Source organism: Ornithodoros turicata, chromosome 7 (genome assembly GCF_037126465.1).
Source record: "Ornithodoros turicata isolate Travis chromosome 7, ASM3712646v1, whole genome shotgun sequence".
In the NCBI taxonomy this organism is placed as follows: Eukaryota; Metazoa; Arthropoda; class Arachnida; order Ixodida; family Argasidae; genus Ornithodoros; species Ornithodoros turicata.
This window is the reverse complement of record NC_088207.1, coordinates 37,219,831-37,244,623: the sequence shown is the minus strand read 5'-3', so window position 1 is coordinate 37,244,623 and position 24,793 is coordinate 37,219,831. Positions and strand designations below refer to the sequence as shown.

General features: G+C 46.2%; 1 protein-coding gene across 1 annotated transcript in view; it reads left to right on the top strand.

Annotated features, from left to right (window-relative positions):
- The first annotated feature begins 1,160 nt into the window (after positions 1-1,160).
- The window catches only part of LOC135400973 (glutamate receptor ionotropic, kainate 2-like), a 163,797-nt gene continuing 140,164 nt past the window's right edge, over positions 1,161-24,793 (top strand). Inside the window, exon 1 of the mRNA XM_064633031.1 lies at positions 1,161-1,537. Coding sequence (XP_064489101.1) covers positions 1,441-1,537 — 97 coding nt within the window. The 5' untranslated portion in view covers positions 1,161-1,440. The remainder of the gene's footprint in view (positions 1,538-24,793) is intronic.

Below are 24,793 nucleotides of genomic sequence, written 5' to 3'. Positions count from 1 at the left end.
CTTGTGGAACACCCTGAGAGACCGGGAACAAATCGGTGTCGCCTTGTGATGTGCGGGCGAAGACGGACCGTTGTTGGAGAAAGCCCTGAAGCCAACATAGTGTACGATGCGAGAGACCGGCTTGGTACAGATTATGCAAGATAGATACGTGGCTGACAGTGTCATACGCCCTTTTGACATCAAGAAAAACGGCGACGGAAATCTTCCTGCGCTGTTTACGAACTTGCACAGCTGTGACGAGATCAACTACAGAGTCCATAGAGTTACGGTAACGGCGAAAGCCGCTCTGCTCCTGGGGAAAGAATCCGTGGCTCTCAAACATAATTCTTTACAGTGGTACCTGAAACCACAAAAGCGTGTCTATTGTCATCTAGTTCGAAAATTTCCCATGGAAGTAGGGCCCTTTAAACAAACAGAACCCTATCTATCTTACATACCAGGTGGCAACTCTCCCAAGAGAGAATTGCTTTTCGTACAGGGAGTGTGCAGAAAAGTCTCTGTGGCATTTGCGCTCGTAACTTCTTACCTGCTTACCAAACGAAATTCCAGTGGCGCACGACGGCTCATTTATGCGAGCCAAATCTAAAGAAAAATGGCAAATTAAGCTCCTTGCTCGCCTCGCATTAGAATAGGGTATACCGATGTGGGCAGTCGGTCTCCAGGTACTTGTGTGCAGACACCGCCAGTAGGGCTACCGGTGCATAACTGAAATGAGCAACCATATACAACCTCGTTTCGGCTCCTGCACCCGGAATCGCCTGCACACAACTCTGTTCTTTCGACTTTCCTCCGTCTCAAGTGCAGAGTTCATAGCGATAAAAACGATAAAAGGGATAAAAAGTATGTTGTAAGGGCAGTACGTTGAACATCCTCCGACACTAGCTTTCTGTTTCCCCTTTTTCTGATGAAGAGCGTCCACTCGAAACGTAAAGCATCCTAAGTATCGTTCTTCCAATTTTTTCCCCTTTTGGGAAACACTAGTTCCGGTTTTTACTCTTGCAGAGTTCATAGGCCGCGCAGCGTAACACTCCTGCGACCTCCGCAGCGTATCCAATCGTGCCGTCCACCGATTTCTCCAATGAGTTCTGCACCCCACCCTACGTCACGTGGGCCCCTCTCTCTATACTTGCGCCTTGCGCTGCGCCCTCTATTATTTTTTCTTCTGTGGTTTGAAGCGCAGACGCGCGGCTCGTCGCCAGTCTCGCGCACGGGTACTGTCGGTCCGGTGTCGTAATGCATGCGCGGATTATCGAGGATTAGCTACGGATAATTGACGTAGCACTTTTGAATGGATATGCGCGATTTTTACCTCGTTGTTGGGGTTGTTACCTCTCGAGGTTCTTGGAAGTGAAGTTTGTGATGGTGATTAGGTGATTAGTGTTGGAGTGCAAGTGTGGGCCCGAGCTCGCTTTTGGAAGGCCATGGGTTCGTTCTTCTGATATGATGATCTTCGAAAAACATTTCATCTGCATCATCTCCGTCTTGTTGCCAGTTGTTTGCGAGGTTCTTTCTACAGCACCCGATGTCATTCGAATCGGTAAGTTTTTCGTTCGTTCGTTTTTCGTAAGTTTGAACGTTCGTAGCTTGCGTCGCTGTCCTGTAGTGGATTGCAACTTGCAAGGCCGCAGAAGTTCTGTCTCCAAACCAGTGGCCCTGCTCTTTCGCGGGCTTCGAGTAGGAAAACAAACATTGGTGTAACATGCGCTGGACTGAATACGGGAATTTTTCGTTTGGATCGAAAAGCAATCCTCTGATGGGATGTCCCGAAACGCGTGATTGGCTCGGGGTCACGTGACGGAAAATGAGATAGTCATCGAGGAGAGCTCTTACAACACATTTGCCACATTCTGGCGCAGGTATGAGGTACAAGCAGCTCAAAAATTAGTTAATAACATGCCCAATATGGGTAGGCTATGGAATTCACAAAGTGAAAAGCGTCGTGGGTGCGTGAGCAGTATCTGTACCGCCCGGCCCGCAAATGTTCCATGGAATGTTCCATGGAATGTAGCGGTTCATCATGACCTGTACCCGTGGAGAGAAGCGAAGACGATTGAAAAACGCTTTTCAATTGTATACTCTAGTATTGGACCTGACTTTTCCCACTCTACCGGAGTACACCTCATCTGCTGAGAGAAACTAAGGGATAGAACAGCATGGCGTGAAGTGTCTGTCAAGTTAAAGCCGTAAGCGTCTTCCCCAAGGTAATTTTTGGTCTACTCGAGAGTATCGTCCCCCACGAGCGCCTGTGTCGCGGCGTCCGTGTCGTTATCTCGCCTGATATTGTTATCAGCTCGTGAAGCTACAAACAGCCTGAATGTTCGCCAACTATCTTTCTGGTGCTTTCGCCACTGTGCTGAGTGACGCGAGACACACCAAAATAAGAAGCTCTTGAAACAAACTGAAGTAAGAAGAGTAAAAAGTACGTGTGCGATGACATTCGAGACCTTAACCCCTTTTGCGAATCTGCTGCGGAGCTTTTAACTCGGTCCTCCTTGGCTTTTTCACTGGGATGCAGAAATGAGAACGCCGTCTCCGCTTTCTCAGCGCGAAGAATAAGGAGCACTGTTCGAAACAATGAAACAAGATGAAAAAAAAAAAAGAAAAGACAGAGGATAGAAAAGAAGGTAAGACCGCGCAACGGAATTGGCATGCAGCAAGGTTTATTTGATGCGTTTCACGTTTCTTGAGCGGATCATCGCACTACCTGAGGAATAAACGGTACCTGCGATGAGATCGGTAGGCCGAATTCTCACTTGTAGTGTCAAAAGCAGGGATACATCCTGAATCTTTTCCTGTACCACCTACATATGCATGAAATCGCTAGGACTGTCGTGAAGTAAGCGTGCGCTATCCGTTTCTGTTACAGAAAAACAAAACAAGAAAGAGACACTTTTAGGAAAGTCTTACCAGACTCGATCGTAAGACTACGGCGTCATAGAAGTAAAGCTGAAACAGCAGGACCGGCACAAACAGCGGCTTTAGAGGAGAAAACCTTCTTCGTGAACAGAGTAGTCAACTGCACTTTCCGCGAACTTAAAAATCTTTGAGAAGGGAAAAGCAGGCTGAAGAAACACGCACATGGATATTGGATTGGCAAATAAAAAGAGGAAGATGTGATGTGATGTGATAAAAATGAGGAAGAGTCTGACTCGTTATCCTATGGATTCCTCGACTCCCAAGCTATCACTTCCGTAAATGCTGTTCGCGCATAATTTTTGCTGCATTCTTTTCCCTGTAGGTGGCCCAAGTGATAACAGTTAAAGCGCAGTGCGTCCAAACTGGCAGTTTTCCTAACATTACCGTCATGACTGACAGAAGGGCAGGGTCTAATATCAGCAAAACCCCAGCCGAACGCAGTTACAGTTACGTTCGCACTTAGGCTTCTCGCTCCCATACATAGTTTATTTATTTATTTATTTACCGCGTTCACGTTAACACCAAAGCGGTTGTGACCGTGATAAAGCCCCCGTGATTACGTGGGATATATCCTTCGTAAGTCCTAAATTCCCTTTCTTTCCCCTTTTCTCCATACGCTTCCTTCGTCCTCATTCTCCCAGAAAGCACCCCCTTTTGCGCCCATGGTGTCACCCGTAACTTTCTGCGCAGATTTATTGTCACGCGGAACACGCTCGAAACGTTACTCTCCGAATGGTGATGGATGAAGGCATTTTACTTGTAGCGCACGTGCTGGTCGAATAGCGCTGGCGCCGAGGAGCACCGTGTATGCATATGAGAAAGTTATTTATTTTTCGCTCTCTGTTTGCATTTCCCCCTCTTGCATCGATCGTGCCGTAAAATGCTTCCTAAACTATGGTGTTGCACTTTTGAGAGGATCACTGCAGAGCTTTCGCTGCAGTGTCTCGATGGCACGAGCGCAGTTTGAAATAAACGCATCTACATCTATACCCGCCGCTCCGTACGCGGCGTGATCAAGATGCCCTAATATCATTTCTTCAAGATGTAGAGGCTGACAATGTATGTTGCCTCTTTAGGTCCTCTCTTTCTTCAAATGCGACCACGGACTAATCAGTGTTAGTTCTTTTATTCCGTATCGTAAATCAACGTCGATTGAAGACACAGTACGCAAAATATAGAGCTTATTTTTTTATCCGTTACAGAATTTTTATTAAAAAAGCCACGAGAGCAGCATAGATTTCGTTTTTGCAGTTGATTTGTACGGCCAGGATGACGTCCTCTAGAAGAAAGTATGCGACTACAAGATGACTAATTGCCTAAAATTCATTAATTGAGTCTTTAATTGGGAGATATCGGGCAAAAGCGATATAGCAGAATGAAAGACTATCATAGTTGAAAGCCATTCCACGTTTAACAAATCCTGAAACACTCACGTGCGTTAAGCTATCCATCCCAGAATCTTGATATGCAAATGACCGAAACTGAAAAAGTGCGACTCAGAAGCGCATCACATTCGTCAGCGGAGGCTTATCTCTGCGGGAAAGCGGTTTATCTGGCCCGCAGGTGGAATTTATGGAATTTATGAATTTATTTATTTTTATGAATTTATTTATTGAAGTTTATTAATGGCTTTTTATTTTAATGAATTTTAAGTAATTAGTAATCTTGTAGTTGCACACTTTCTTCGAGAAGATGTCAGCCTGCCGTAGAACTCAAATGCAAAAACGACATCGATGCCGATCTCATGGTTTTTTTAATAAGAAGTATGTAACGGATAAAAAAAAAACACCCTCTATAAATGTCGTCTGTGAAATTTCGCCCTTCTGGGAATCTTTCGAAAGAACCCGTAAAAGCTTCATAGTTTCGGATTACGTCATCGGGTCGGGAGTTCTGTCTTCCGTCTCCTAGCAAGGGCACGCGCGTCTCCGTTCTCCTCCCCACGTTGGAAGACTTCCAGCTCAGCTATGGTGACGAAACGGAAATCTACCCGTAGCCGTATTTAATACGGCCGTTCTACCCGAGGAATGTTGCCACAACGTGTGGCTATAGATTGTGTGGTACGTGTGACTATAGATTGGGCCCCGCCTCATGACGTCATGCCATCTCTAATATATTTTGGGAAGGGACACAGGGTCATTGGGAGACAGGGTCTTAGGGTGAAGACACGTCCCATGCAGCACTGAATCTTGAACCAATATGGGTTGGTCATTGAAAGGATTGGTCCAATATTGGACGAGTTTTGCCAATGGCCTGCCAATAATGGCTTCAGCATGAAAATATTGGTCCAACATCGCCAATTACCAGACTATGTCGGCTATAAACGGGCAATATTGGGCCATGATTGCCAACAACGAACCCATATTGGCTGGTAGCTGGGGAGATCGGCACCACATAGCCCCCAACATACAACTTATATTCGGCCAATATTCTTACTTGGTTGGCAATACCGGAAGAATGTTGCCCTTCAAGAACAGGGTCTTAGAATGAAGTAAATGCAGTAGGATTTTGAAGAGACGGTATTTAGTCCCTAAGTAGCACTTTTGGACACTTTTGGTCGTCCTGTTGGCAGTCAGTTTGTCTTCAGAGTCGTATACATCTTCTACGTTTACTTCTTATCCTGCTTCTTTGCCTGCCACTAGCATACGGCACGCAGCCGTAAGTGCTATATCAGCTAGCCGGAATCTATGTTGCTTCATGTTTATTCTTTCCCTCTTTTTTTCTTCAATACAATACAATGCCTTCCAGTGGCCATTCTGTGGATTCTTTAGCATGTACCGAAATCTCAGCACGCGGCACACCTTATTTAACGTCACCTTCGCGGAAGAAAATGTGTCTAAGCAGCTTGTACCCTGCCACCAAGTTACTGGCATCATCGGCCGAGCTCGAACCAGCATCCTTGGGATCAGTAAATCCCAGCTTCCCTTTTTGACTGCGGTTCGTTGTGCTACTTATGAGCGTCAAGCCAATTCACCTGAGAATCATGATCTGCCGCGCAAGACAGAAGATGGTGGCAGCTCAGCAAATGAAGAAAACAACGAGAGCGTGGAAGGCACAGAGCAGAGAGAAATTGCTTCAAAGCTTACGGAAAGCCGTTCCCCACCGGGGGTTTTGTGAACTGGCAAAGAACGCAAACGCAAAATCCATTAAGGGGATTTTTGGTTGTCACATTCAGCACAAAGAAAATCCGTCTGAAGGCTTCGTGCCAAGTTCTCTTTATAAAGCAATATCGAAGAACTAGCGTGACACTCAAGAATGTGTGGTGTTCAGGTCACATTGCCTTTTTATTTCAATCTGATGTGACTCCGCTTTCGACTTGATGAAAAGGGAATGATTACAGCAGCAGCAGACATTGGTGGCGACACAGATACGAGAGGCGACTATAGCACGACGTGGACCCATTGAAGATGCAGTAGAATCATCCAAAATCGTTGCTTTAGAATCGCTCGCCGAAGAGGCACTTAAATGTCACTCACTGCTACTTTTGTAGATCCGTTTTGCACGATCTCCTTCAAGAAGAGAAAATGCCACCACCTTTATCTATTGTGTACCTTTAAAGTAATGTAATGTTACTCATTTTAGTTGTACATTCATTGTTACGTTATTCAGCTTATTTATCGATTTAATTATTTTCTACATGCATTCACTCTGATGTCTTGTTCGCGATCATAGTATATTATAAACATGCTCACAATCTACTTCGTCCTGTCGATAGATATTAGGTCACTTTTTTTTTTTTTTTTTTTCTAAAACACGCCTATTAATAATCGTGGTAACATGTAGTCTTTAGGCTGATTCTACGTGGCCAATGTTAAGACTGTTTTCAATCTCTCAGTTTAGCCCACTTATCGACGTTTCTGATCCGTGTTACCGCTATTATCAATCTCCAGGATTAGTTCAAAATTTCGAACTGAGCATTTCCTGGCTCTATGCACCATATACGCCTTCCGAAAATTTTTAATTTTCGACCGATTTGCTGCGCACGAGAAAGCTTCTATTTAATGTCAACAAATTAGTCCGTATGTCAAAAAAGGTTGTTTAATTTGGTATATCTGTGTTCAGTTTGCACGACCGAACTTCTCGTATGGTGAAAGTTTGACGAAATAATTTGTATTGAACGACAAAACCTCGTTGAACAGCAAGAAGTAAACACTCATATCTTTCAGACGAATGATGTTTGTATGGGTACTAGAATATTTTGTCACCTTAAATAACGCATATATGCCTATGCCTATACCCCCTATACCTAACGCCTCCTCCATGCGTCCACTTCCATTGAGACGTGCATAAAACTCGTATAAGGCTCTTTGTGAAAAACAGATATGTGGAACGCGCTTCAAGTCGGACGTTTTTCTACATATTTTTTTCTCTGGCGCTTCGCATATAGGATGAAAAATTCCCGGCTATCGACAAACTGGCCTGTTCCTCTCATGCCGTGCGAACGAGCGCCATATTTTTTTGTTATCTTCGCATCATTGGACGGAGATATCAATTTTGGCAGCACAAAACAGGTTTAGCCCGCCCAGTGACGTGTCTTCATCTTCACCATCTGTCTCAAATCCCCTCTATACTGCAAGAATATTTTCGCTCTTGAAAAGCGTATGGACAGGGTTCTCGCTTTGAAAACCGCCGCAAAATCCGAGGCACGTCCCCGCTCGTGAAGAATAGAATAAAGGGTTTTGGCTTAAAGCGCGTGCGATATTGGACGGAGGGATAATTCAGCGTGCATTCTTGTCGTCTTCTGGCGCTCCGAGCATGTGCTTTATAAGGGCAAGGAAGTGGTGGTGGTGGTGAAGACGAAAACTGCTCGCCGTGGGTGGCCACGCTGAAAGCGGGCAGCGTCATGACTGAAACGCAGAAAAAAGTACACAACACTGAGGTGGCGTTCAACGTAGCTTGGTGATTGTGAAAGGGCTCGCAGTTGTCGGCCTCACAGAGGTGGGCAACGTCACGACTGACGCCCTAGGGGAATGTGCGTCCTGAGCCGACTTCTAAGGGCTAAGGGAACTGTGCCGACATATGTCTGAAAGCGCCTGAGGAAAACTCAGGAAAAACCCCAGACAGCCGGCACCGGGATACGAACCCGGGTACCTCCCAGTCTCGACGTGACATGGCCAGTACGCTAACCACTGAGCGAGCCACGGGAGGTTGGAGCTGAAAAACCCTGTTTTATTCACGAGCAGCCTATGGGGAGCTATCACGGGCAATATTTTCGTTGTGCACTGTGTTGTACTTATAAATACGGCCGGAGAAAGCAGCCCGATCTGCTCGCGTGACGTCATCAGACCTGCTAGCAGCCGTAAGCACTCAATGGCTGTCGAAAATTCGTCTGCTACTGCTACGGCGGCGCCGGTACCTCACGAGTCATATGATTTGCCCTCCCGTGACGATTGCGACCGTCACGAGTGACGTCGACCTCCCCGGTTCACTTACACGCCTTTTGAAGGAGCGGAGAGTTTGTAGAGGGTGTGCAGATCAGATGCATGCTGCTGCTGCTGGCCAGCTGTGTTCGCCGTTCCTTCGCAACAGCTTCTGTTAGCACAACACGCCGCACCAAAAACAACACGTGGGGGTCATTTCACTGGTCCTTCAAGGAAGCGACATTGCAGTCGAATGAATGTCAGTCTTGACGCACACGAGTTTGCAAATAGCATACGCCATTTATTTAGAAAGCTCGACCCGCATTTCTGTTCTGCCTCACGAGGAACGGATGTCTTAGGAGAGAACAGGTTAAGACAGGCGAGGGGAATAACTTCTTTTGATTCCGACCAAAAAATGTAAAAGGTTGTAACGCATCCACCGGTCGGTAATTAGAAGGCCCAGACTCGCCAAACATAGGTGAAGCTGCGGTACGAGCGAATGAATGAATTTTACTCTCTAATGAGTGGAGCGCCCGTTATCTTCCCCGGGGTAGGACTCCTGCGAAGTTCATTTATCAAAATGTAGTATCACGCTGCTCTAGACGGCGTGATAGATCATGTGTTCCTTAAATACGGTTACAAAAGTTGCCCAGCATGTGGGAAATTCAGCATTTTGCTCTCGCCGGAAATGCAGGTACTGGCATCTGCAAAATTTACCAGCGGCTTGGCAGGTTGGATAATAGCGTCCAGGAGGTGGTAGGTTCGAATCCTACCACCGGCGGTGCACTGTCAGAGGTCTTTCCTGGGTTTTCCGGCAGACGTTCCAGACGAACGTTGCATAGTTCCCCCTGAAGTCGGCCCAGGACGCCCCCCCCCCTGTCTGCTATGCCCCTTCCTGCTGATCTCTCTCAGTCCGCCCACGTCTGTACGCCGCTTATTGCCACAGTTGTTTCGCGGCGCTGACGCGGAATTAAAAACAAATGATCTGGAAAATTGCCAATGGTCGTTCCGATGCATTGCCGTGTAACGTTGCTAACCGCATTGACACTAAGGAATGCGTCCCGAGTGGCTCGGGACTAACATCTCCGTTTTTTTTTTTTTACAAATCAATCAATCGCTAATAACTTGTTGCGCCGTATTATTTTGCGTTTCGTCTAACTTTTACCCGACGTTACAGTGGACGTGTACCTTGTCAGCGTCATTTTGTCATCTGCAAGTGAATAGTCACGGTCGCTGGATGTCTTCCATCGTGAGGCGCAGAGTGGAGACGCGCGCTGTTGCTGGGAGACAGTCTCCATGACTCCCAATGACGTCACTTACTATTGGAGAATACGAAACTGCGAAGTTTTACGGATTCTTTCGAAATTCGCGGGAGCGTTTTACGTATATTCACTTATGGCATTAAAATAATAATTATTATTATATATATATTATATTATATATATATAAACTTCCCCTTTACAAGTCCTTTTGAAGGCAGCGCTGACTGCCGAAACGTCGACCCCTAACTGTAACTGTAAACTTCCCCTTAATTACACATTAATGTAATAAGAGTAGCAACTGTTTTTAATCCTTATACGGCTTCCCACGTCTCTTCATTACTTGTAGTCTCTCTCTCTATATATATTTCTTTTTCTTATTTTTTTTTACAGTAGTGGCAGTTTAACGCAATGTTCTAGTTGTAGCGTACGGTATCGCGCTGCGTACGCAAGGAAATGCCGGACACCCAGTCGACATGCGACGAACGTTGGGCTTAGCGTTCAGCACGTGCGCAGTGTGAACACGCTATTTCCTCGCGCACGCTCGAGCTGAAACTCTCTATTGCTCCGCCCGCCGCGCAGAAGCATGCACGTGCACTCCAAAAGCGATTCCCGTGATCATCCACCACTCGGATCATCATCGAGTCCGAGATCATTTCGGGTTATTGCTGTCATTCGCTTCCTCGTCCGAAGTAGAACAATAAGGTCGAGCTCTTAATAAATCGCCTATCCCCAATTCAGATGGGCCTGGCCAAGAAAAAAAAAAAGGAAAATAATCAGGAAGGGCCCTCATGTGAACTATTTCTAAGTAGCAATTTCCCCGTGGCCAGTGAAGAAACGAGGAAAGAAGAAGAAGAAAAAGCCTTGCGCTAGGCATTTTTTTTTCTCGATATTTTTTCCCTCTCCCGCACACTCGAGCTAAAACAAAAGAACGATGAGATCAAGTTGTGATTTCTTTGCGCCCGATCTTTTTTTCTTTCCGCTCTCGGCTTCTCCGGTGGAAACGATGTGGCTTGCTTATATTTGCTTCCTCTTCTTCTTCCTCTTCTTCCTCTTCATGCGGAAGGTACACCAGAATGGGAGTTGTGTGTCATGTCAGTGTAGTTCCCGCTAACGATATTTCAAGGAACCTCTATTAACCTCTCTCTGGTTGTTCACCTCGTCTGTGTGCAGATACGGGGACTGCAGTTGATGCTCGTGGGGATTAAGTGGCGCACTGAGCTTGAATGCTGGGATTGGTATCATGATGATATCTCTGGCGTTTGTTCGTAGTACGCATGCACTATGGGATGATGAAAAGGGGTGAAAGGAGAGCGCACATTTCTCTTTGAGATGGCGGCGAAATGTCCTCGTCAGGCATACTGAGGGGGAAATGACAAAATAATGATAGTAATAGAGAAAAGAGGAGAGAGGGAGAAAAAGCGACATCAGCGGAATCAGAGTGGCATGAAAAGCGCCGAGTTTTCGTGGATGAGGATTCCCTATACGCTTGTCGGTAACTTCGAGCGTCCGTCGGTGGAATTGCTTCACTTGTTAGCCGTAATGACGTTCCACCCTTTAGTCAAGTCATTTCCTGGAAAAGTTAGATAGTCGACAACAAATAAGCATCACGGCGCGTTCTATTGTTCATGGAATACTAACAAATGAAGGAAAATTACTGTAAGAAGAGTAGCATGGTATAACGCGGCTGCCGAGTTACAGGCGTTTCTCTTTGATGAAACTGGGTGGTAACACGAGCCATTATCTGTCTACTCACACGAGCAACATTCTCACGGAAGATTGTAGTGGAAGAAAACGCGAAAAACCCTGCTCACGGAGTCGGAGTTCCGCCTCGTGTTCCGTTTAGCATTCACACGGTGCAGTAAAATCGGGAGTGGCGCACTGCGCGCTTAGCAGACGACATTTAGCAGATGACACCGTCAGCGTCTTTTCCTGTAGTCTGCTTCGGAATATGGGAATATGTTGTGGCTGTGTCGCAGGATATTCGCCACGGTTAGCAGTATAGGTGAAGACACAACCCAGGGTTGAGCCAAGACCACCTATAGACAGAGAAAGCCTGATTACTCGTCGACGTTACGTAACAACCGAGAGTCAGCCAGTCAGGATCATGTTTTCGCGGTAGCCAATCACGAACGAGCTTTCAGAGTTCGTAGCCATAGAGACGAACCACCGTCGTCTGGGAGTTGTGATTGAACGCCCCCGCGTACTAAATGGCAAAACTTAAAAATAAAGAAATAAAGCGCAAACTGGTCCCATATGTTTTTCAAGACTGATTTTCTGGAAAGCGTGTTGCACTTTTTGACTGCAGATTCAGGTCTACAGGTTCCAAGTTAGCTGCAATCATTTGCGAGTTCTTGAATTCGCAGAACGGCGATTCGCCGTAGCAGACTAATGCTGTCTTTATGTGCCCGCGTAGCAGAGGAGGGGGAGGAGGCAATAAGAAGGCTTCTGCAGCTAGGAGGCGTTGGTTGAGCGCTGGCGCTCACGTGACAGCAGAAAGCAATTACGTTTTTCGCATCTTCGGCTGGAGTATTCTCCGGAACGTTGCTCGTGTCACACGGTATACGCAGCTCGTTTACCAAAGCAAATGCCACAATGGGAACGCGACCATCAAAGACAATGATGAGTACCCTCTAAGATGAAAAGGTATAAGTTGGGAATAATTACAGCTTCCAGTCCGCTATACTGCAGTCACTCCCCATTTTGGTCCCCTGACCTTGAAATTTACTCCCAAACGCTGCAAATAGTTCCTAACGATATTCCCTAATAGTTCCTAAGGTGATGATCACTTTGCAATGCATCTAGTCCCCAAAAGGACTAAAAGGACTACTCTTTTATTAGAGTGTGTATACCGCTTACGAAAGATTTCTATGTTATTGTATTATTATGTTGCGCAGTTTTGTGGTGAACTGCGCCTCGATTTCTTCCCTGCACGTACCCGCGACACGAGACCAGAAGTTGAGGCATAGTTCACATCTCTGGCATGCCTTATACGAGCTAGCTCGCCGCAGATAAGATTGAAGGTGGGCGAAGACAGTCTTGTCTACGTGCTTTCAACACGCATGGCACAAGGTGCATTATTCAAACATCCTAGAATCGACCCGTCACCATGACGGTCCGAGAACGCGAGAATACAGCACTCTTGTTCTGCGTGGTTCATCTTCAGCATACGAACCTGCATGCAGAGCATTGTGATGGTTCTACGTTATGTGTTCTCATGTACTGCGATGTTTCCTTAGCGTGGTGGATTTGCGAGCATGCATACCACCTCACAATATTCGTGTGGATGACTATATGTAGATGATTGTTACGTTGGCGCGTTTTTCTTTCAGGAGTGTATTTTGTTTGCACGCTGACGCTGCAGGTATATGCCGAGGCTCGCCGCTAAACAGTTAAGAGGTTGCAAGAGCCTCTATGGGATTCTCAATGCATTTTTAAAAATCGTACAGCGTCGCGAGGAATTGTTCAATTTACATTTTCCGTCTGGACGTTAGAAACTCTCCTACGGTGCTCAGAAGATGACAAAAACAAAGAAAAAAAATCCTGCTTGTTCATCTTTGTGACTGATCACTCACAAAGTAAATATGCATGAAGCGATAATTTTAATGTCATTAAGCACAAGCCAATACATCCAAAATCAACGCATCCAGCTATATTTTGTCCACGTTAAGCTATACAGGGTGTCTTTTTTTTTTTTTTTTTTTTAGACACAGATTATTCATTAAAAAAACTAAGGGCTATAGACATGCAGTTTTCACTTGTATCATCTCCGGGCCGGCGGACGTTCTTGGCCACATGTTGCTCAACCGTCAAATGACTAATTACCTAAAAATCGTTAATTAACTTTTTAATTATGAAAACTACGAAGTTGTCCACCAAGGAAAAAATGGTGTTCCTTCACGAATTTTTTGCGGACGATCTACCGAACGGATTTTTATTCTGAAAACGGCTACGATATCAGGTCACCGAAAGGAACAGATGTTCTCATTGGGACAACTTCGTAGCTTTTATAATTAAAAAGTTAATTAACGATTTTAGGTAATTAGTCATTTGACGGTTGAGCAACATATGGCCAAGAACGTCCGCCGACCCAGAGATGATAGAAGTGAAAACAGCATGTCTATAGCCCTTATAGTTTTTTTAATGAAAAATCTGTATAAAAAAAAAAGACACCCTGTATATATGGTACACGATTTTCTATCAGCTCTGTTTGGCCGAGAAGGCCTGCTGATATTTGAGATTTCAGCTAGATGTAAGGTGGAACACAGTGACACAGGCGATGGGGGTGATGATGGAACTGCTTGCGTTAAACAGTGACATAAGAAGCACATAAAGCACCCTCCTATAGTGCAAAGTTGGAGAAGCAAGAATGAAGGGTGCACAATCACCTCAAATTAGAGCGTAGACCGTGTGAAGAACCAAACTAAGCGACACGACACCCGCTAATTGGAAATAGTTTTCCACCACCAAGATACACAAAGGAAAAGGCTTTTGCTCACCCTCTTATACTGTCACTTGAGGACGCTGGAGGAAATTAGGACACTGAGCTTCTTGGTAAATAATTCTGAGCCGGCTGTATAGAATCCATTCGAGGAGGAAAACGGAAAGGCTTTGACCTTTGAGACGATCTCGATGGACTTTGAAGGTTCTTATCATTCCTTTCCCCGTACGGAGTTGTTCTCGATGGCAATGAACGAAGCAGATGAATGGGTAAGGTGAGAGAACAGCATAGACCTTCCGGTTCGAAATCTTCATGGAACGGTCGCAAGCATTGATCTAGCTCCTGCGACGATCACAGTTGAGCAGCCGAGGAAATTCTGGAATATGCGTGGGGTTTGCTGTGGTCCTGGTCTACCCCAGCGGCATATGCGAAAAACATCATAACTTTCTTCGGCCACGTGATCGGGAGCGGTCAACGTCACGTCTTTTCGTGCTATTCTAGCCGTGGGTATCCTGCGATTCAGCCACAAGGTATTCCATAGCAGACGGCAGGGATATGGTGACGTCTGCTACGTGCGGAGAACGTCAGCGTTTGTTCACACGAGCGACTGTCCCCACGGAATGTTCTAGTGGAAGATAAAGCAAAAAACCGTTCACGGAACGGAAGTTCCACCACGTCTCGTGTTGAGCATTCGCACGACGCCGGAATATCGAGAGTGGCGTACGGCGCACATAGCAGACGACATCATCGGCCCTGTCGTCTGCTACGGAATAGGTATATTGTGGCTAAGCCGAGCGATGTTCCCCATGGGTTGAAAAGCACGAAAGCGCAGAAAGGCATAACGTTTTGCGCATCTTCCGCTGGAATAGCCCGAAGAATGTCGACACGGTCACTCCATTCATGCGCAATGCGAATACTCAACACAAGACGCGGTGGAACTTCCGCCCAGTGAGCAGTGTGTCGTTTTTTTCTTCCACTACAATATTCCGTGTGGGTGTCGCCCGTGTGGATACACAGTTTGCAGCTTCTTCCTGACAGCTTGCCATAAAAGCCCCTCGATACTGGAGTAACGGGTGCTCTGTCCTTGAATCGAGAGAGTGGGAACAACGGGGGCGTATGGCAGATTGAACATATATCTTTATATCTTGCGTCATTCTCGTCGATATAGTGCTCTCCTGATATGTAACCTAGTTTCTTCATCTCACAAATGGCTCTCCTCCGCACATCTCCTGCCAATCGCATTATCGCAGCTGAACGTGTGGTCGGCAGTATTAGATTTTTGTCTTCGTCGCACGAACAACGCAGTCCCTTGTACTGCTTTTCTCCAAGTAATACCGATTCGACGAGATGATACTTTGTGGCCCTTGCTTTCAACCGTACAACTCTCATAAAATATAGCCGCGAAGGTGGTGAATAGGGGCACCTCAACAACTCAGCTGAAATGATAGATACAGCGGCACTGGCGTGTTACGAACGTTGTCTCCAACAAGGTCCGCGTGCCGTGCTCACATGTCGTTTGCAGTAGCTTACACGGTGTAGTACACCCACCTTTATAGGATAGGAAGCAACCAGTGCACACCCGATGATAGCAGACACAAGCGCAATAGACGCATGGAGCCCAGGGGAAGAGTTCAGCTTTAGATTGGGTTACCAGGAATGCTGAGTCAGAGGCCTAGCCTTGTGTTGATGCGAGCAGTGGTGGCCGTGGCCGTATCTGTCATTGCGGCTCTCGAACTGGTAGAGGGAAAGCTGGACAAGCCGACTGACAACCGAACTTCATTTTTGCGTTCGCTTTGGTAGCTTCTTGGTGCCTGATGGGCTGCTGGACATGAGGACACAAGTGATCTCCTCCTTGTTTTCATGCTGCTCGACAAGTACAGGTGCCGCCTGTGCAAAAAGGTGGCCACTGTAATAAATTGAGGAATCTTCCGTAAGCAGTGCAGAGAGCACAAAAGAATGCGCACGCAAGAAGGCGTTTCCGCAGAGACTGGATTCGAGAGGGCATCAAATAATGCAGCGAGTATGTAAGCGTAGTCTCTGAACGTTTTGGGACGAGCTTCCGACATGAGAAAAAATGGGAGTGTACCAACGACCCACTGCACGGAGCCCGGTATAGTCGGGCTTCTACTAGAACCTACAGGAGGTCCTGGAAGGGCGAACCACGGTGGACCAGCGACAACTAGCATGACCTTCGCGTCGCGCCACTTTGCTTTATTGTTCCCGGGATGCCGCGTCGTGGAAGACTCTCCGTGCTAGATTTTTGTAGCGCTCTTCTGTCTCGACACCGAACGTGGCTCCTGTTTCCAAAGAAGACGAGCGATCACACGGCGAAGTGGCGGCAGTGCTAGGAGCAGCACTGTGCTATCCTCGTCGCCATTGAAGTAGACCGTATACGTGAGCGTTCGACGTGGTTTATTCCGGTAGTCCGGAATCCAAGTGTGTTACCCTACAGCCGGCCTTGTTGTTTGGTCGGTCCAACACCACTACACAACCGACTGTCACCACCACTTTCAGTCATGCCGTCGAGCAAAGTGGCCTCTTTATTCAATAGTAATAGCTTCTTTAAAAAGGTGCGACTCTCGTTGTCCTTTTGATCCTTTTGATGCGAATGGTCCGCACGTAAAAAAAAGAAAAAAAGAAGAAGAAAAGAAGGAAAGAAAAAGTCGAGAAAGGAAAGCGTAGGAAACGTAAAAGTTTTGCAGAAATGAACGCTGTCTAAGGAACGTAACGGACGAAGGAAACGGAAATGAAGATCGTCGTGTCGGTGGCCATTATGCCATATGTGGATGTTTCTTCTGCGCATGTTAGACATATCCTCCATATTCACTATCTGTGCAAAGTGTAAGAAATGTTTTTATATTGCTGCATGCATCGTGGTGGTGTTGAAAGGGCTCGCCGTCGTCGGCCTCACCGAGGACAGAGGTGGGCAACGTCGCGGCTAACGCCCTGGGGAATGTGCGTCCTGGGCCGACTTCTAAGGAAACTGTGCCGACATGTGTCTGAAAGCATCTGAGGAAAACCCAGAAAAAAACCGAGACAGCACAGTCGGCACCGGGATTCGAGCCCGTATACTTCCCAGTCTCGACGCGAGATGGCCAGCACGTTACCCACTTAGCCACGCGAGCTGGTTGCATGCATCGTACGCAACTTTCCTTCATTGTTTTATGCTTGTTTATCAACGTCGTATTAGCCGGCATGCGACTGTCAGAGTGCAGGGGGGTGCACTCAGGGTACAGCATGCGCAGTATCGTTTTGGTGTAGCAGTGCGAGTTACTACATTCACGAGCCACACATCCTTGATGGCCCAACTCAGACGTGCATTTACATGGATCTACCAACAATATAACTGTGGTTCGGGCCTTTCATGATGTGTTTTACTATGTTATATACCTTTAGGGCTTACGATCGTGAATAAACTCATTTTATGAGATTTTATACCTCCACTGCTTTATGGCACTTTTAAAACTATCGAGCAAGAGTCCTGCGCGAAAGTGCTCAATAAAGTTTCGCGTCAAAAACATAAAAAAAAGCAAGAGAGATGGACACTTTAGCCGTTAAATCTTGTATGACCGGTCACTGTATTTATAAAATCGCACCAGCCAAAGTACGCTGCTTTACGCAATGCCACCACCTGCACACAATGCGACGTCTTTCGCGAATGCAATGCAATTATAATTACGAGACACTTGGACATAAATAAGCAGCTATCGAAATTTCGTTAGATCCCGTTCAGCTCAAAAACGACGCGTGCTTGAGACTGCTTCAATTATAAGTGTTGTCGAAAGAATTTGGCGTGCGACATATCTTCGCAACTCGTACTATGCAGCCCATCGCAGGAGGCTCAAGTTCGTAATCCGCGTTATTAAAATATTAAAATACGCACAACCACTTTGCGGAATCCGCGCCGCTCAATACAAAGAACGGCGGTGTTCGCTTGCATTCAGCGGAAAAAGTTATGTTTAAAACGTATAGGAAGATCCGATGCGTCGGTGCAATATGAATCTTAGACATGCATCATTGACATGAGCAGTATAGAGCGCCTTCAAACGTGATGTCTCCTTCTCTATTACTTTCGTCGCACTCTAAGCCGATTCCGGCTGCTTTACAGGGGCTGTGTGCGCTACTGTTCTACCGGCATTATCCGTCATGGTACAGAATATGAAATAAATAATGCAGCATCGCATCACCGTGCAACACCGTCGATGTCTCCTAATGTTGCTGGAGTTCCTCGCGTCTACTGGTTTGTTCCAGAAGGTAGTATCATACTAATAATAATTGGGTAGAAATCAAGCGAACCGGTAGAGATGTAGGAAGGGAGTTGCCTCAGGACAGAAGCCGCCGATATTTCGAACAGAGACTGTTCTTCTTCTGGGCACCGTCCTCATCATTGGCATCCGCATTTTTCATGGCAAATTAAAAATATTTATAGCGCGTTGTCGGTCGTATGGTTCCGCATATGGTATTTAGGAGCAACAAAGTCTCTAGTCACATCACCGGCATATCATGCTTGCCTACTGCTTTACAGTACCTTTAAATACCATGCCAATGATGAGGACGGTGCCCAGAAGAAGAACAGTCTCTGTTCGAAATATCGGCGGCTTCTGTCCTGAGGCAACTCCCTTACTAATAATAATTGGGGTTTTTACGTCGCGAGACAACTGAGGTCATGAGCGACGCCCCAGCGGTCGGTCTGTGGATTGCTTTTGCCCACCTGAGGGTTCTTTAACGTGCGATGTGTAGTATCATACTAGGTATCGCGATGACCATTGGTGCTTGTTTCGTGTTTTTCTTTTGTTTTTTTTTTATTTTTCTGGGAGGTACTCGGGTTCGGGTGCCGGCTCTGCTGTCTGGGTTTTTTCCTGGGTTTTCCTCAGACGCTGTTAGACATGTGTCGGCACAGTTCCCTTCGAAGTCGGCCCAGGACGCACATTTCCCAAGAGCGTTAGTCGTGACGTAGGTCACTTCTGTGAGGCAGACAACGGCGAGCTCTCTCATTAGCACCGTCACCACCACCACCACATAATTTTAACTTCATTATCCTATCTCACATCTAATGTTTAGCCTTTAATGGGGTAGTGTGCTTTTCTCCAGCGGTGAATCACCCTATGTCATAGTCACGATTCATTTGTTGCTGTTGTTGTTGCATTAGAAGATGCGAAAAACGTCATAGCTTTCTGCTGCCACGTAAGCGGAAGCGCTCAACGTCATGTCTTTCCGTGTACTTCTAACCGTGGGGAATGTCCCGCTGTGAAACCACAAGATATTCCGTAGCATACGACAGGAAATGACGCAGACAGTGTCGTCTGCAATCTGCGCAGTCCCGATAATTCAGGTACGGTTGCGATTGCTCAATATATGCTCAATATATGCTCAATACGCTTCCTCGTGTGCACGCAGTCCTTCTTCTTCTTCTTTCACTAGAATATTCCGAAAGGACGTCGCTCGTGGGCATATGCGGAAAGAGAACTGGGTGATTCCACGTGAGGGTTGGTCCCGACGACCTCCCGGATTTTTTTATACGCAGTATATGTTGAAGCCTAGCTTATGGAAAGCATTCCAGGACAAAAATAAATTGAAAATTATTTGGGGAGTTTACGTAAACTTAAATAATTACGTGAAGCGGCAATTTTGCGCAGTGGTATTTTCATCAACTTTTGGACGTTGTATCTCTGGGGCCATGAGGCGCAGGGGGAAAATATTTTTGTCAAAGAATATATAGGTTGTCATTAGTTGGCCGCGTACTTTCTACGGTCGCAGCTATGACAGATAATTTCCTAAAAATTCTCAAAGTCACTCCATTTGCAGGTTTTCCTGCTTTTTAGACGCCTCAGTGCTCGTCTCTATGTTACCGATACATAGTGAATGTGGTATCATAATGTTCGTTGGTAACAGGTTGTTCGACGACAGAGCTCTAAGGGGCGAATTGCTTAACCATGGCTCAGCGAAACTGTCAACTTTGGACGTCCGTTTCAGGTATCCGGCCACTGAGTACGTTGTTCATACTGCTTACAGACATTGTTCCACGTATTCCGAAAAAAAAAAAAAAAAAATCAACTTTTTTTGTGGATCAGAGAAGGGCAAAGCACAGCCAGCAACCCCAGAATCACCCCTACCTCACCAGTTGTATGCCCATAGGGACAGCCGCGTGCAGATGTGGCTTATCACTTTGTAGCATGGGGCAATCTTTCGAATTCACTGCAGGGTCTCTTTATGTGGCCGAGTATAACGTGATGTGGCTTGCACATGCTGATATAGTTGTTGCACAGGGGAAGGTAAACAGTTTCCAGAACAATTTATTGAACTTGAAACACACCTGGTAGCCAGGGAAGGATAACGAACGCATTTTCGTTCGTGCTATATTTTCGTTTCCGTTATCCATTTCTGATACCAGCCTTTCAATTTCGTTTCCGTTACGTTTGCGTTACTGTTTCCGGTAATGGAAACGGCTGTTACAGAGCTGCCGGAGGACAGCCTGTCCGGCTCTGTCAGCACCCTGTTTTGCCCAAGTGCTGCTTCTGTGTCACGCGTACAAACTACACTAGTAATTTTACGTCGTTAGGATGCGCACATCCTGCAAGACTTTAAAAAATGTACAAACGTCTTCAGTCATCCAGGGCCCAGCAACTCAAGATGGGCGTGACTTTCCTCCAATGTTGCATTCATAAGCGGACGCTCTCAGTAATAAATAATACTGCCATAGCCACGGTGAAATAAAAAAAAGGAAAAAATGAATAACTAAAAGTCCTAGGCTGCCATCCTCGTGCTATGTTGGAGTACAGTGATGTGTTGACGTCATAGAGTTATGAGGACCGGGACGGGGTAAGCGAGGGACGCACCCTCGAGGTCCAATATTGCGCTTTGTTTCGATGCTCTTGTATAGTATATTTAGCATTACAGGGAATGGAGTCACTAAAATACGAAAATCAAATGAAAAGTCACTTAAATGTCATCGCACAACAGAAATAGCCATCGTTTCAGTTTCTGTTTCCGGTAATGGAGGAAGGTGGTGCGCGTTTCCGTTTCCGTTATCGTTATCATCTCCAATTTCCGTAATATACCGTTTCTGTTTCTGTTACCATTACCGTTACCATTCTGCTGGTAGGTAAACGAAAACGAAAAGCAGTACCTGCTTTTCCACGCACGTCAGTGTTGGGCATCGTCTGCATTTTCGTTTACCTACCAGGTGTGTTTCAAGCTCAATAAATTGTTCTGGAAACTGTTTACCTTCCCCTGTGCAACAACTATATAAGCATGTGCAAGCCATATCACGTTATACTCGGCCACATAAAGAGATCCTGCAGTGAATTCGAAAGATTGCCCCATGCTACAAAGTGATAAGCCGCATCTGCACGCGGCTGTCCCTATGGGCATACAACTGGTGAGGTAGGGGTGATTCTGAGGTTGCTGGCTGTGCTTTGCCCTTCTCTGATCCACAAAAAAATTTGATGTTTTTTTCGGGACGCGTGGAACAATGTCTGTAAGCAGTATGAACAACGTACTCAGTGGCCGGATACCTGAAACGGACGTCCAAAGTTGACAGTTTCGTTGAACCATGGTTAAGCAATTCGCCCCTTACAGCTTTGTCGTCGAACTACCTGTTACATTCTTGATATAAGTAGAAAGAGGTTGTAATGAAGAACATTATGATACCACATTCACTATGTATCGGTAATATAGAGACGAGCACTGATGCGTCTAAAAAGCAGGAAAATCTCCAAATGGAGTGACTTTGAGAATTTTTAGGAAATTACCTGTCACAGATGCGACCGTAGAAAGTACGCGGCCAACTAACGACAACCTATACATGTATATTCTGTGACAAAAATATTTTCCTCCTGCGCCTCATGGCCCCAGAGATACAACGTCCAAAATTTGATGAAAATACCACTGCGCAAAATTGCCGTTTCACGTAATTATTTTTTACGCAAACTCCCCAAATAATTTTCAATTTATTTTTGTCTTGGAATGCTTTCCATAAGGTAGGCTTCAACATATATTGCGTATAAAAAAATCCGGGAGGTCGTCGGAACCAACCTGCCTGATCTCACGCGGCGACATAGGCAATACACGATGCGTACGCCTTCGCACATAGATGCGGCGCAACGACGGAGGCATCAGGTAACAGATCAGTGGGGGCCTCATTTAGTCGCCCCGGTAAACCTGCTGGTATCACGCGTGTTCACGCGCTAGAATTGCTCGGCGGCTGGACAGGGCGTTGATTCCTACATTCCTGACTTGAGCGAGCGGCATAATGAAAGTGGGTGCCGTGCCTTCATTGCATTCCTCTATCGGTGAAGGCACGCGGAAACATCCGCAATTAATCCTAAGAATCACATTTCCTTCCCTGTCACATTATTTAACGTCCTTTCGCTCGGAACTGTTGTCACGGTCTACGGTCTGAGATCACTCTGTCAACTCAGTAATTTGTCGTAAGTAAACCGGGTTGTGTGGGACACCGCCTGTTAACATGTGCTGCCCCCTGCCTTGTGGCTATCCATGTACGCGTAAATGGATTGAATAATCTCTACCCCCCACCCCACCACGGCGCGTGTTAGCAGGTTGCAGTTGGCTCTTGAGCCAACTACAGTATAGTTTGATTGGGTCTAAATAAGAATAAAATGGATGAAGTGGCGCTCATCAAGAGTGTCGGCTACTCCAGTTCAATTAAATATCCAGTAAAGTAAATAAAGGGATAGTTAATGAATAAAAATGAAAAGAAAATAGCAGTCGCGTGTCACATGCGTCACATGATGTCACAGTGAAGTCACAGCACACCAACCAGCATAGTTTCTGTAGGAATCTGCACGAACGCCTGCAGGGTTTGCAATTGTTTGGTCGGCGGCCAAGGACCCAGGACCTTCACTGCCTCGAAAGGTCGGCTGTGCAGTCGGGCTAGGGTGGCCTCGAGATGCCGCCGCTGCTGCTGCTATCGTCGACGGGTCTGTATGGCATGTACAGTGTCCTCTATATAGACTCACACATGCGGCACTTAGGGGAGTCTACCTTCCGAGGTCTGTGTTAGCAGTCGTCCTCTGTAGGACACACTTAGGCGAAGCCGGTGAAACAACGTGCATGGCAAGACTACAGCGCAAAATACGGTATACAGTGTTTTGGAGTAGCCGGCTGCTGCGTTTTGTAGGAGCCAACATCTCCATATTTTTCTTTCCTAATCCCAACTCCAACGGTATAAAATGACATGCCGGTAGAGCATCGCTAGATATTTGGCCTATCCCAGGCAACATTCTCATCGGCTGGTGTAATTCACCACTAGTTTGCCAACGAATCAGAGCGATAGAAAGAGCAGGAGAATATAGAATATATTCTATATATAGAATCAGCAGCAGCAGCCGCAACATCATTCCAGGAGTTTTCCACCAATGTAAATGGTGCAAGTGATGTGAAGATCGATGTTGGCCTCACACTAGTGAAGCCAAAATCTTCATTTTGTTTTTGCTTTAAATCAATCAATCAATCAATCAGCGCCGAAAATTGTGACGTTATAGTCCTGAGGCTTTACGTTCAATGAAGTCATTCTAAAGTATGCGCCTCACCTAATTAATATCCTCTTACTGCCAGGTTACACAAAGCGAAGTAGAAAAAAAGAAAAGAAAAAGGTGAAACGGCAAGGCCAAGGCATTTCGCAAGACATACGGAATTCTATCGATCTGACAACCATAAAGAAGCTAAACGGGCGTCATTTCTCACGCGTTATACGCCGTCTGAAACTTCACCCTCATTCTCGTTTTGAAATATGAAAAGGAGCTACACGGGACATCGAATTGCAAAGCACTCTCAGATATGGCGGAGGCGCTGGAGCGCCCTACGCATTTGTTGTTCGAAGACCATTTTTCAAAAGTTGCCCGGCAAAGCAGTTTCCTTCGCGTCGGGCGTGTCAACATTCGTTTTATGTGACATGAATGCAGTAATCATTTCTCAATTGAAAAGAGATCAAAAGAAAATAAGATAAGGAAGTTGACTGATTGATTTCTAAAAGGAAAACAGGGAGATGTTAGTCCCATGCCACTCGGGACTGGCTACTCCAGGACGCGTTATTCGGGGCTCGTTATATGTAAAACAAATGAAGGGAAAGGAGGGCGGGGAAAAAAGAAGAAAGGGAACCTAAAGAAACCTATACACTTTTAAATGGAATAGATGAAGGCATCAACACAGAACTTGGCACCAGAGGCAACAGTGCAGGGGAGTTCAAGTGCGAAAATCTCAATGCACAAAAAATAAAGAGCGTCACAGGTTGTCAAGGAGGTCCGTCGAGACGAGGAATTGCACAATGGCGCGCATGGTAGACATGAGCTGATTTCCAGGCCAGCACCCTAGAACCTCTTCGGTGGAGTATATGGGCGATTATCCAGGTGGGCCAGCGATGACACAAGGGTATACCTCGGGCGGTCTTGGATAAAGAAGTTATGATTGAAGTGTTCCGTCATTTTCGTTTTTGGAGTGCGTCAGTGCAAGTAGCGCATGCGCCAGTAACCGTGACGTCGCTAACGACGTTGTTGTGACGTCATGTAGCCTGACTGCAGACCTGCTCAATGCATAGCGCGGTGTCACGTATAATGGGCATAACAGTCGTCGGCACAGTCTGATACTGGCGGCAACTTTCGACCATTTCACGGAGCAGGCGCTGTGCGACGCCATATTGCTCGACCGCGACGACATCTAGCGGCTCCAGCTCTTTGGGCTGTGCACTCCTTCGCTGTTCCATCGCTTTCCAATGTTCACGCTTTATTATTTTCGAATTTTCGTACTTCCTTAGCATCCCGTTCACTTCTTTTTGTTCTGGTTCATATTTGTCCACGCTGATT